The 13,720-nt window shown below is 33.6% G+C and overlaps 1 protein-coding gene across 4 annotated transcripts in view; it reads right to left on the reverse strand.

Moving 5' to 3' along the window:
- Window positions 1-13,720, reverse strand: part of PREX2 (phosphatidylinositol-3,4,5-trisphosphate dependent Rac exchange factor 2) — a 331,391-nt gene that overhangs the window by 166,228 nt on the left and 151,443 nt on the right. For 3 of the 4 annotated variants that reach the window (XM_045979892.1, XM_045979874.1, XM_045979899.1), the window contains 6 exons: window positions 11,133-11,236; window positions 10,406-10,455; window positions 7,531-7,606; window positions 4,613-4,685; window positions 959-1,101; window positions 762-854 (listed from right to left, as the gene is read on the reverse strand). In XM_045979892.1, coding sequence (XP_045835848.1) covers window positions 762-854; window positions 959-1,101; window positions 4,613-4,685; window positions 7,531-7,606; window positions 10,406-10,455; window positions 11,133-11,236 — 539 coding nt within the window. The remainder of the gene's footprint in view (window positions 1-761; window positions 855-958; window positions 1,102-4,612; window positions 4,686-7,530; window positions 7,607-10,405; window positions 10,456-11,132; window positions 11,237-13,720) is intronic. The other variant, XM_045979882.1, reaches the window with a different exon arrangement.

Below are 13,720 nucleotides of genomic sequence, written 5' to 3' on the forward strand. Positions count from 1 at the left end.
AGTCTTCAATTAAGATTTCTATATTTAGAAGTTTGCTTGAGGATTAAGGCATGTTTACAGGCCAGGTAGCAAGGTGAGAATACTTTAAATCTCACATATTTGAGATATAACACTCCCAGTATGTTCCATGAGAGCAGGAGACTTTGTCTCTTTTGTTCATTGCTGTATTCCCAGAACCTAGAACACTGCCTGGCATATAATAAGTACTAAATAAATAATTCTGAATGAATGATCAGGAGATTCCTTTGTTTAAAAACTGCTGAGGTGAGAGAACATCAATCAGCATTAACCTAATGAGAAAATAAGTCAAAGCATGCACTTTACCGATTATATAAAATATAAATAAATAAAATAGAAAAAAATTATATTTTTATAAGACAGTCAAAAGTAATAGGAAAATAAAAGACGTAGACTTTGATTTAACAGAACAGTTATCTGACATAGAAAATGTAGTCCCACTATACACAGTCTCCACAGGGTTCCAGAGACTAGAATGATGATGAACAGGGAAGTCTCAGGGACATGGAATGAGCCATGTGACCTCCCAGGAGGTGAAGAAGTTCCCAACTATAGATCTTTACACTACCTCCCTCCAACTATCTTTGAGTACATGAACTCTGTCACAAATTCCAATAGTGGAGTAGGAACTCAGAATAAGATTATTCAATAGAGATACTTAAAAGCTGATTTCAATTTGTTTAGAACTTTTATATTTGTATGTTATGGACAACAAATTTAAATAAAATGCTAATTTACATTACCTCAGCATTAGACCCCTTTTCTACCAACTTTATTATTGGAACTTTATTTTTGTCTTCTAACCCAAAACCATAGCTGCCTTCATTGGATTTAATCTGAAATGCAAAATATTAATGTTACTAATAAAGAAACTATGAAAAAAGGTACAAATCAAACAGAATAAATGAAGAAAACTTATATAACATATTGATGATCTTACCAATAGTGATTTGGCTATAACATTTTCCACAACTTTTAAATCATGTTTCATAAGTCGATGCTTCATATTTGATCCTTCCATTTCCTCATCCGCAAAAAAACGGAAAAGTAGGGGTTCATCTTTGAATTCACTTTTTTCAAGGACTACAAAAACAGAGATCCAAATTGTTCCAATTAATCCAAAAAATGAACCCATTTTCCATACTAATAGACATTAAATAAACTAATACCTGTCCTATAACCTCAATGTCATACTCTTTTTTTTAAAAGATTTTATTTATTTATTTGGCAGACAGAGATCACAAGTAGGCAGAGAGGCAGGCAGAGAGAGAGAGAGGAGGAAGTCGACTCCCTGCTGAGCAGAGAGCCTGATGCGGGGCTCAATCCCAGGACCCTGAGATCATGACCTGAGCCTAAGGCAGAGGCTTTAACCCACTGAGCCACCCAGGCGCCCTTCAATGTCATACTCTTAGAAGAAGTTGCATTCACAAATATCCCTATGATATTATTCTATTTCTTTCAACAGCTTCAAGATGATGTTTCCTTTAAATTACTGTTAAGTAAAGAATTTTGAATTTTTAACTATTTTTTCAATGTTAACTTTTTTGTACTCACCCAAATTTAATAAAAGATTATACTGAATCAAAAAATATATGTAATCCAAAACATAGAAGCCTACATTGTTTTGAATTTGTAGTAAACATTTGAAGCATGTTTTTAATATCCTGAACAATTATGGGAAAATTCAAATGGGTAAGTGTTGCTCTTATGTGTGTGAGCAATTCCCACGGTGGTTACTTGTGTTCTAACACTTCAAACCAGAAATATATCATCTGGGTGAAATGCGATTTTAGTTTCCACTAATTCTTCGGGTTGTTTTTTTTTTTCTGTTTAAAAACATTATTCTCAAATAATCTTATTTCAATAAAGGTCATTTTCCCCTTTTATCTGAATATTAATATTTTTGCCCAAAGTCCCAAAGATTAACCTTTTTAAAAATAAAGCTAAGGGCGCCTGGGTGGCTCAGTGGGTTAAAGCCTCTAACTTTGGCTCAGGTCATGAGTCCTGGGACTGAGTCCCGCATTGGGCTCTCTGCTCAGCAGGGAGTCTGCTTCTCCATCTCTCTCTGCTGCCTCTCTGCCTACTTGTGATCTCTGTCTGTCAAATAAATAAATAAAATCTTAAAAAAAAATAAAGCTAAATACTGATAGAATTTATAGTGAGATCCAGACAGCAGTCAAAATATTTTAAAAGAGAAATCTTGGGGCACCTGGGTGGCTTGTGGGTTAAAGCCTCTGCCTTCGGCTCAGGTCATGATCCCAGGGTCCTGGGATCAAGCCCCACATCGGGCTCTCTGCTCTGCAGGGAGCCTGCTTCCTCCTCTCTCTCTGCCTGCCTTTCCGCCTAGTTGTGATTTCTCTCTGTCAAATAAATAAAATATTAAAAAAAAAGAGAAATCTTCTCTTATTCCTATTTATGTATCCTTGGTAGGTTGAAGCATACTTGTTGGAACGGGGTGATTCATTGAGCAGGGTAGCTAAAGGGAAGAGGCTTGTCCCATGGCACTGTACCAGGTCTGACTTTATGAGGAGACAGACCTCCAGGTGTGGGGTTGATTCTGGGTGTAACTTTGGGAAAGTTACTTAAACTCTTTGAACTGTAGTTTCCTCATCAGAAAATGGGGGTGATAAAATCTTCATAACATAGAGAACTAAAAATGAGGTAATAAATGTGATTAATTTGGCATATAAAAACCAATACAAAACTATTTTATTTCATTATTTTTACAGAGTTCCAAATAATAACTCTTGACCAGATGATACATGTATTGATCTTTGAATGGAAGACTGGCCAGCAACTTGGGTTAACAAATGAAACTATCAAGCACAAATTAAAAGGTAACCTGTTACAGTTGACAATAGAAATGAGAATATATTTGAGATCAAGTTAGGTCTTACCTACATGACCCAAGCACTTCCCCCCAACTTGTATGATGTTTTGCTACTGCTATTTTCCTCCAAAAAATAGTTTGCTTAACGGGAGTGAGAAAGGGCATCAATACGGCCAGGGAGGGGACAAATTGGATGTGTTTAGACTTTTTCTGACTTAGACTTTTGTAGGGAAAACTTTTGTTGTTAACTCAATCTTTTTAACTCAATACTTATTTTTTTTTGTTATTTTATTTGTTTATTTATTTATTTATTCATACTTTTGAGAGAGAGAGAGAGAGCATGTGCATATGACTACAAGCATGAGAGGGGCAGACGGAGAGAAAGACTCTCAAACAGGCTCCACACTGAGCATGAGCCCAATGTAGAGTTGATTTCATGATCCTGAGATCATGACTTGAACCAAAATCAAGAGTTGGCTGCTTAAATGACTAAGCCTTCCAGACACCCCAAATCAGTATTTTAACATAAATATTTAGATAAAATGACTGCTTGTTGATGCTTTAAAAAGAAAGAAAAAACAACAAAAAGAAAGAAAAAAAAAAACAAAAAAAGGTTTTCAGCCTGATATTATAGATTTAATTGCCTATAATAATATTGTTTCTCCCATTCAATAGTTTGTTCATCAGGGACTTATATTTCTCTATCACATCTCACACAGTGCTCTAGAGATAGTGGGATGTAATGGAATCCCAAATGAATGTATGCTAACTAAAGATGCTCTCAACACAACTGAAGGTTTTGATTTTGTTTTTGTTTTTGAAGGTTTTGCCTTCTTCAGAGAAAGGTGATAGATAATATTAGGACGCCTGAGTGGCTCAGCTGTTTGAGCAACTGACTCTTGGTTTCAGCTTAGGTCATGATCTCAGGGTCGTGGGATTGAGCCCAGGCTAGGTCAACCCTCATAAGGGAGTTTGCTCTAGATTCTCTCTCTCCCTCTCTCTTTGTCTCTCCCCCATTCTCTCTCTTTATAAAATATACAAATCTTTTTTAAAAAAGGTAATAACCTTCTGAAGGTAATTGACAAATAGGTAGAAGTGTTATCAAATATGTGTTTATAAGCATATATGTGTTATATATATGTAAACAGTGAAAAATATAGGTTTGTGGATTCTATAAGATGCTATGAATAGAGAGGGAAGACTAAGTCTCATTATTTTTAAAATTTAGATGAAATGAAGTTCAAACAAGAAAGAAAATCTTTAATTAGTAGACAAAATGAAACATTTTTTCCAGAGATTTATAATTTTATCTCTGATAAAATTTTAAAATCATTTTTCTAAAAAGAACAATGATTATCCAACCATAATATGCTCTCACTTAAATCATTTTAACATATACTGGCATTCAAAAAAACCTTAAGTCTGATTGAAAGTAATTTCAAAGTTTTTTTTTTTTTTTTTCAAAGCTACTTTAAAAAAAAAAAAACCCACTCCATCTAGTTCAAGCTTTTGCTCTTCTGGAGTCAGTCAAGAAAAAGAAAATAGAAGTTATGGCAAGTGGTAGATAATAGCAATAGACATAGGAATGGCACCAGTGGTGAAATAAAATGCAGATGTGATCTGGCCTGTGCACATAGCAAGACCCATACAGTTTTACTGGCTCATCTCTAAATGAATTCACTAAAACAATGAGATAGTCCCAGTGCCCTAACAAAAACAAAACAGAAAAATACATCTGTAAGCCTTCAGGTTAAAAATACCTACCATGGTGCATGAATCCATTGTCGCAGAGTCCGACACCAAATATCATTGCCTCTTCTCTGGTGCGACAATCCCCCTGTTAATCACAAAAACATGGCACAACTTTATAGGCAACTGAAGGTTTTGTTGTGTCTTTACTGCATTTGACATTCCCAGCACCACACTGACAGAAACATTCTTTTGTTAGGGCACACACTGTTTTCATAAGCTCATGATGCACCTAATTGCTATAAAACATTCACTTAAGAAAACATCTTTTTTTGACATTAAGGGAAAAAACAAAGATATATTTCTTGAGTAAAACCATACTGTATTAAACATAAAAATATATAAGTAACTAAAATTTATTACTACCACAAGTGATCCCTTTCTCTTATTTTTTCAATCTTCTATCCCAATTGTGCAGCAAGAAAATATCCTATGTATTGAAAACACACTAAAGTTAATGAAAAATCATTATGCATAATCTCTACTATCACATTCCTTCTACCAATGGTCTTGCTCTTTAAGGACCCCTAAAGAGACCTACTAATACAGGGTGATTTATAAGACCCTAAAAGTAAATTGTCAGCTGAGCCTGTAAATGCAAGCTTCTCTTTCACTGTCTTGCAGAAAAAAATAATCAGATCATATAACTGAAGCAAATATGAAAGCCCAATGCTACCTTCTGTTAGGTTTTTATCCAGAAAACTTCTATTTTATTCATCTAAGGACTCATATAAAGGAACAGGCATATGCACATAGGTGTGCTTAAACTTAGAGTTGTAGGTTTAATGGTTAAGAAGTACTTTCTCATTTTACTTCTTCCTAGTCGGGTTGCTGAACTCTGAACTCTGTGCTTATTTTTATCCTTGCTTTCACTCAAAATCGATTATTCATACCTACAATGCATGTTTTGCCTACCCACTTGTTTTAAAGTATCTGTTGTTAGTCCTAGCAAGTTATTCTAATGTCCCTGTGCTGTTTTCTCTGTTTGATCATAATTCCAGTAAGAAGTAGAGAGTTGTGAAAATAAAATCTGGAGAGATGAAGGGACTTGTCCAATTCTGCATAACTACTTATCAGAAGAACCATCATGAGATCTTAGGTTACCTGAGTCCCAATCCATCACCCTAATTTCTACTACATATAATTTCTAAGACATTGTTGTAACAGAACACTAAGAAAATCTGAAGAAAAAAATAACTGCAACATGGTTCAGTTTTTATTCTGTTTTTCTAATGCTCATATTTGAAAAGTAAAACAATGCCAAAAAAGAAAAAAAAAAAAGGTACTCACTGATTTCCTGAGTCAGGACTTTAAATATTTATTAGGCACCAACTTTCACTTCAAAAAACCTTTCTTCAGTTTTCCCACAATCAATATATAGTATATATATATATGTGTGTGTGTGTGTCTGGTCAATATATAGTATAAGATCGTGTGAATTCTATAAGATTTTAATTGCTATGTGAAATGCCAACTCTGATATCAAGTACAGAACCAATTCTAATGACACATATTTGACCATAATGTTATAAAAGTCTGACTCAAGTAAACCCATTGCATGTATGAATTAGTTTTGTTTTATTTTTAAGATTTGTTTATTTGACAGACAGAGGTCACAAGCAGGCAGAGAGGGAGGCAGAGAGAGAAGGAGGGGAAGCAGGCTCCACACTGAGCAGAGAGCCCAATGCGGGGCTTGATCCCAGGACCCTGGGATCATGACCTGAGCCAAAGGCAGAGGCTTTAACCCACTGAGCCACCCAGGCGCCCCTGAATTAGTTTTTATCTAAAAATAATTGCTTGATTTAATCTAAAATCCTAACTTCTAAATAGAATACATTTAAGTGCTATAAATACAAAAGTAGGCAGTCTTGGATAGTCTAGAAATTAAAATTAAATAATAAAAATCTCAAAATTTATGTGCACAGATGAGTTGAATATGAATTAAACACTGATATTTGAAACAAAGAACATTCTAGGATTATCAAATGTAGGCCACTTTATTTAATTACAAAAAAAGTAAAACTGCTTATGAAATTGACTCAAATACCTAAGCTTGACAACATTTCAACCAAGCGATATCCCCTAACAAAACAGTAAGTTCTGTCAAAGTGTTTTGTAACCAGTATTAAACATTGATTATATATTAGGTGACCTAGAATGATAAAACATTTAAATTTATATTTGAATATCTAGTATGTTGGGGGTAAATGCCCTAATTTGCAAATAACATTTTCTCAGTACCTGCTGTCAGCTCCCACGTTCTGAGAACCAGAGCAACAATAACAATAAATTTCAGACTTTCCTATTTAAAATCTTTGTAGATAAATAGTAAAGCTTATATTGTCAAAGCACAATTACTATCTAACAGAAAGGCATAGGGAGATTAGAATAACTTGCTAGGACTAATAAACAGATATCTTAAAACAAATTATGAACAAAACATGCAAGAAATTTTAGCATCTGTGAATATGTATTCTTCAGTGATATATTCAAATTACATTTCGGGTTTTTTTGTTTGTTTGTTTTCTTTTCTTTTTTTTTTTTTTAAGTCCGCACTATGCCCAGCACAGAGGCCTATGTGGGTCTTGAACTCACGACCCTGAGATTAAGACGTGAGGAGAGATCAAGAGTCAGACGCTTAACTGACTGAGACACCCAGGTGCCCCTACACTTAGTTTTTCGCTGGATCTCAGTTGATATTTTAAAAATAGGAGCATCTTGCTCTTGAAAGACCATATAGCATAAAAATTAAGTCTGAAGACTGTGAAGTCAGAGTACCTAGATTCAAATCCTAACTCTGTATTAGCTGTATGAACTTAGTCAAGCTATTTCCCTGTGTCTCCTCTGCACGCAGGGACCAAAGAAGGTACCTAAATCACCTCAAAGCTTAAGGCAGCAATGAATGTAACTCAGCAAGTTCTTTTTCTGTTTACCTGTGCAATTAACCAGTCTATCAGCTTGTTGGCCATGACTACAGACTTGTAGGTTCGTAAATGGTAATCTTTATCTCTATGAGGAAAAAGAAACCAAAGCCGGTGAGAGGATAAGTAAGAGCAGGAAAATGTTTCATTTAATATCAGTGTGCAACAAAAAAGTCTACTAAATATAATCTGAATCTATTATCCAAATTATGTGCAAATAAGAGAGGTTTACGAGAAAAAAAAAGAGAGGTTTACAAGATATATATAACACCTGAAAATTCCTTCATCAGCTTATATCGGAAGAGAGCCACAATGATACCAAAACAGGATATTTCCCCTTTGACATGTTCATAGACACAGATAAATTATTGCTTCTATATTATCTAACAATGATTTAGCTAGAAATAAGTATCTCAATAAAAGAATAATAAAAATAGAATTTCTTCCCTTAAAATCAAGAAAGAGCCTACAAAAACAAAAACAAAAACAAAAAACAACAACTACAACAACTCCTCAAAATGTGGAGAATAAAGCAACCCCTTTTATTCCTGAATTCTCCGGGAAGGCTGGATTAGCACTGGAGGATTATTTGTTTGGCTCAGCTGCAGGGGCAGACAGCAGGTCCGTCCTAAGGTAAACATGCTGAGAACCCTGTCATTCATCTTGTCTGATCAGAGCATGGACAAGTGACACCCCATCCCCAGGGAACCAAGGCAACCAGCGACTCTACATTAACCTCTCCTTTCAGTAGACTTCCCAGATCTGGGAAATCATTCAAAGTTAAGTTAGATACCAACAAGTGCTCCTGATCAGAATGGGGCCCCCAGGGCAGAAATCTATAATTCATTCATTTTGTAGGCCTAGATCAAAGAGAAAATGACAGTCTTTTCAAAATGTCAAAAGATCGGAACTGCAAGTAACTTGAAGTGATAAATAATTACTAGCTCTGTTCACAGTTCTTTAGCCCCATCAGCAACTGACAATTAATACTGACATCATTTTATCCACCTTCATAAAAAATGTCCCTGAAAAATAGTTGATATTACTAAAAGAGATTTTAGGAATGAATACACCAGGTTAGCCAGTAATCAATAGCAGATTCTTTTTAAAAAAAAATTTTAAAAATTAATTAATTGATTATATCTTTTTAAATCTATTTCCATGTTTCTGATACCTCACTGCCCATTTCATCTTGGTTTCCATAAGCACCAATAAGAAGGAAAAGGATAGTCAGTCTATTATAAAACACATGTGAGTTAGTGAATTCTTCACCCAAGTAATTTTTAATTTTGTAAGCTGAGTTCACACATATTAAAAGCATGACTATCATACATTCCATCTGCTTTATGGTTTTTTTCCCATAAATTTTTCCTTGACAACTCATAAACAATTGTCATTTCTAGCCAAAGAATAATCCCTTCTTATCAGCTCTTATGGAATGTAACCTTCTTGATAAGAAATCCCATATGGCTAAAAATATATTTTCAGAGCACATTTTCTCACATATGAAATCTACATATACACAGGTAACATGAAAACTGTAACCATGATTGTTTGTTTTTTTTTGTTTTTTTTTCCATTTTATTTATTTTTTTCAGCGTAACAGTATTCATTCTTTTTGCACAACACCCAGTGCTCCATGCAAAACCATGATTGTTTTTATGAGTTTAGCAGAAAAAACAGATTTAAGTACCAACTTACTATTGAGTGAAGTAACCATCTTTTAGTGTTAGATTATCCAAAATATTTTCAGGGAGGCTATGCTAGAAATCTAGTAGGGAATCTATAAATATAGCTTCATTTTCACTTCTTTTTACTTTAGGAAGTCTGTTTGTGAAAGTGGACAGGGCAATTTCAGGAGTGATGAGTAAATTTTCTTTCTTCCTCCAGGATCTGCACTGTGTTCTCTATAAAACATTAGTGAGCATTCCAATACACTTAAACAACCACTTTGGGATTTTTTTTCCCCTAAGTTCTGAGTTTCCTTGAAATTGGAAACCAGAATGAAAAATAGAAACACAACACATCAAACATTTGGATTCTATAGCCATGACTGAAAAAAGGTTTTTATTCCTTTTGGAAATAATACATCCATTTTTTTTTTGTCCTGAATATGAAGTTTCAGTCAATAAACTCTGAATGATAGCTGGCCATCTGAAATTAGTGTAGCATCATACTACATTCTATCAATGTATATCAGTGTAAATTTTATAAAAATATAACATCACTTCAATTAGTAATCATAACACAAAACTCAGTTTTCTGCTGTCTTTCTAGAGAGGTAAACTGAAAATTAATTATGATTCCACTTCAAAAAAAAAGGGCATATCTTTTCAGAAGGAAAAAATTGGTAGAGAATAAAATTATACTGTTTTACTTATTAACTCCAAAGTAATTCTGAATTTTCAAGTACAAAATCTTTCCTTTGGATAAAAGACTATTAGACATATTATAAAAATACATATCCAAGAATTGATTACACAATTTACTGAGAAAGGAAATCATACAGTAATCAGAGTAGTATTTATAGTAAATAGTATTTTCAAATTCTCTCCCAGCGAACTATTATTTACTAAATATTAACTGAATGTGAATTATTTCATTATCAATTCTATAATTTAGTATGAATTAATGACTAATAATTTTAGAAATCTGAATTAAAAAGTGGAAAAAATGCATAATTAGAGTCTCAGAAAATTTAGAAATATTTTCAGGTCAATTATTACTTAAAATAATCTTTAAAAGTAAAATTTCCACTTACAGAATAAGTGAAATAATAAAATAAAATAATAAAATAAACCAAGAGATTCCAGCTGAATAATAAGTACCTAATATGCAATACAAATACTGCCATATAAGTTGCCCAGAACTTAGAAACCAGACTCACCTTATCACTGGAGTAAACAGACTATGAAGACGGCAATATAATCTCACTCCCTATTATAAAATAAAGATATGTCAAAAACGAGGAGGATCATTCAAAGTTCAGACCAATGAAATTTTGAGACAAATCTACTGTCAACATTCTGGAATCATTATATAATCTCTACCAATTTAAAGTTATCCAACTACTGCATTACATCAGAAAAACAGTATAACTTAAATAATTAAAAACAGGATTAAATTGTACTATGAATTTGTCATATACATATGACTCTTTACAAAGAGTTAAAATTATTTTTCTTAAAATGTAAAGTTCCAAAGTATTAGCAGAAAATAAATCTATGCAGCAACACTTCACACTATGTGTTCATTTTATGTCAGTATAAATCTCATCAAGTGTGCAAAGAAAACTGATGTTACATACATTTTATATATCTTTTTAAAAAATTTATTCGAGTATAATAGCCACTTGTTGCCACATGTGATATACTTTCAGTGGATATAATCTGAGGATGCAATTTCATTAGTTCCATAAAGAACTACACAAGAGAATGAAAAAAATTATCTAACCCTAGAATTCTTTAAATAGCAAGAAAAGACTGAGAGGCTTGCTTATGAATGCCATTTTCTATACTAGAATTTTTTTTAAGTCTCTCAACAGCATTTTGTCTTGGTGCAGTATGACAATATGAATTCTGCCATTGATAAAAAGTTCTGGGAGAGGCTGTTACCTTTGAAATCACGTCCTGCATTTCATTTCTTGGATAAAATGTTCCATCATCATAGCGGAATCTATATAACATCTGCTCTGGCTTGAACTGATGTTTATCGGTAACTAAGAACACAGAAACAATATACTAAAATATTGACAATCTAAAAATTGGCAAACAAAAACAAATAATTTATAAAATACATATTCCCAAATGCTAAAATGTGTCGTTTTACCAAAAACTTTTGTTTCCTTAACACAGTAATACTAATTCAGTATTCTGATAGGATTCATGTTAGAATTTTGTTATTTAATACTTTTATGATTTCCATATAATGATTAAAGAAATAAGTTGAGATTATAATATTGGGTTAGCATAGTACAAGGGTATGCACAGTGTATTATTTTATTTATATAAATATACAACGTTCTGTTTTCTATTTCTTCACAGTACCACAAATTTGAGCAAAAAGTGTCCTTCAAAGAGCAGATAATCTAACTAATGAATTATAATTCAATTCTCAGTCCTAGAAGTGAATTTTAGTATTTATTTGTTTTATCCCACAGCAATCAGGCCAAGACCACCCATACACCAATCTAGACCATTTATTCTGTGTTTACATCTCTGGAGTACACTATATAATTTCAATATGCAATTTATTCCAAAATTTCAACAGTTTTCTGAAACTGAGAAATGCTTTTCTCACATGTCACTTAATGTTTTTTGCCCTTAGTAGAAATGAGAATGGTCATCCTTTGCCGTCCTTGAGACAAGAGTTTCATATTCATAAAGACTCCTATTTAAATTCCTCTCATTTTCTTTTGATTTCTGGGAAAAGTATGTTACAGACACTTTTAACCAAAAAATGATTGTGGAGGGAAAAAACCCACAAATTAAACTTTGAAGAGTTTATATTTAAATGTTTTCTTTAGAGGAAATGCGAAGAGATAATTTGTCACAATGGGCTCTGTTTTCATGATTAGCTAGAAGACTTTGACCTTTACTTTTTATTTAAAATGTTGAAGGGGGGGAGAAAAAGTTGTCGGAATTAATTTTCATGATCTCCATTTGATGAGGCGTGTCCAGGAGGCTCGTACATTGAGCGTCTACCTTTGGCTCAAGTCATGGATACAGGGTCCTGGGAGGGAGCCCCAAATGGGGCTCCCTGCTCAGTGGGGAGTCTGCTTCTCCTGCTGCCCTTCCCCCCTGCTCATGCTCTCTCACTCTCTCACTCGTGCGCTCTTTCTCACTCATAAATAGATACAATCTTAAAAAAAAAAGAACTACATTTGTGGAATCCAGAAGAAAGCCAAAAGACTTATCACACATACACACACAGATGTGAAGTTTCCGCTATTTTACCCCAACCTACCCAAACCATGTGCATGGCTTGCAGCCATCAGATTGACACAGGACAGCTGCCAAAGAAAGACAGAAAACACAGTCTTTTGGCATCTCCTTTTTTCCAGATCAAGCCAAAAAGAAAAAACATGTGTGAAAGAAAAATAGTATGGCAAGAAATATTTTGCAATCCTATGGCATGTTTCACGACCAGTCACTTATTTCTTCTCTGCAATCTACCTATTCTAATTTTTATCCCCTAGGAGTCATTGAAATAAATGATTGTCTTGATATTTCAAAATTCAAGGAAACGTTGGCCCCAAATGTCTCTTGCCACAATAAAACAAAAGGTGGTTTAAAATCCCTGTTCAAATTGGAGTGATTAGTTGTAGGGCAAACTCTTACAAGACTTTGATAATTCATCTTGGGTTAATCTAGAACTCTTAGCTATTGCCTTGGAAAAAGTGGTGAATAGCTCTGCACTCAAATGCACTCCCCCAACTTCCTGAATGTGAAAAATGGGTTTATTAACTCTTGAGAGTACAGGTCATGTGAGAAAGGTTGCTTAACGCTGTCTTCTAAACAACTATGCAATATTGAGATATTACTAGGGATACAGCTGGCTTTCTACATGGTGGGGTAGGAGTGCTAACCTATAGTATTCACCAGTTTCTGTGGTAATAAATATTCCCACACCAGCCAATTTCAAGCTACCAAAATAAAGTCACTGAACACTGATTAAGATAAGCAGTGATACATTATTATTTCATATTTCTATAAAGAAATAATAGATATAAGTAACACTAAGGACCTGGAGAACAATAAAATATAGTAAAATAATTAGGAAATAATGAGTTTTAATAATATATGAACTTTGTTTATAGTATAATTTATGTACTATTTCTTCATATAATTTTTAATAATATCTGTGTCTTACAACCAGCTTGCAAATTTCTAAGAATTTAATTACCCACTTTCTCAAGTCTGTATAAGCCAACCTCAGCACACTACTGGATATAATAAATGAGGTCTCTGAATTGCATAAGCATTTATAATATAAATAGTAGACCCAGACAAGAAAATGTATCAGCATGTCATACCGAAAACATATGCTGTTTCAACCCAGTAATTCCTGATATAGCAAGACTTTGCTTTTATGAAGTTCTCAACAATATTTGCAATGTGAATAGTGGCAATAACAGTCAACTTTTTAAGTTTTCTCTCTTCAAAACAGATGGTTGATCCAACTTTATTTTAGGAACTCTATT

This window comes from Meles meles, chromosome 1, assembly GCF_922984935.1.
Source record: "Meles meles chromosome 1, mMelMel3.1 paternal haplotype, whole genome shotgun sequence".
Lineage (NCBI taxonomy): Eukaryota > Metazoa > Chordata > Mammalia > Carnivora > Mustelidae > Meles > Meles meles.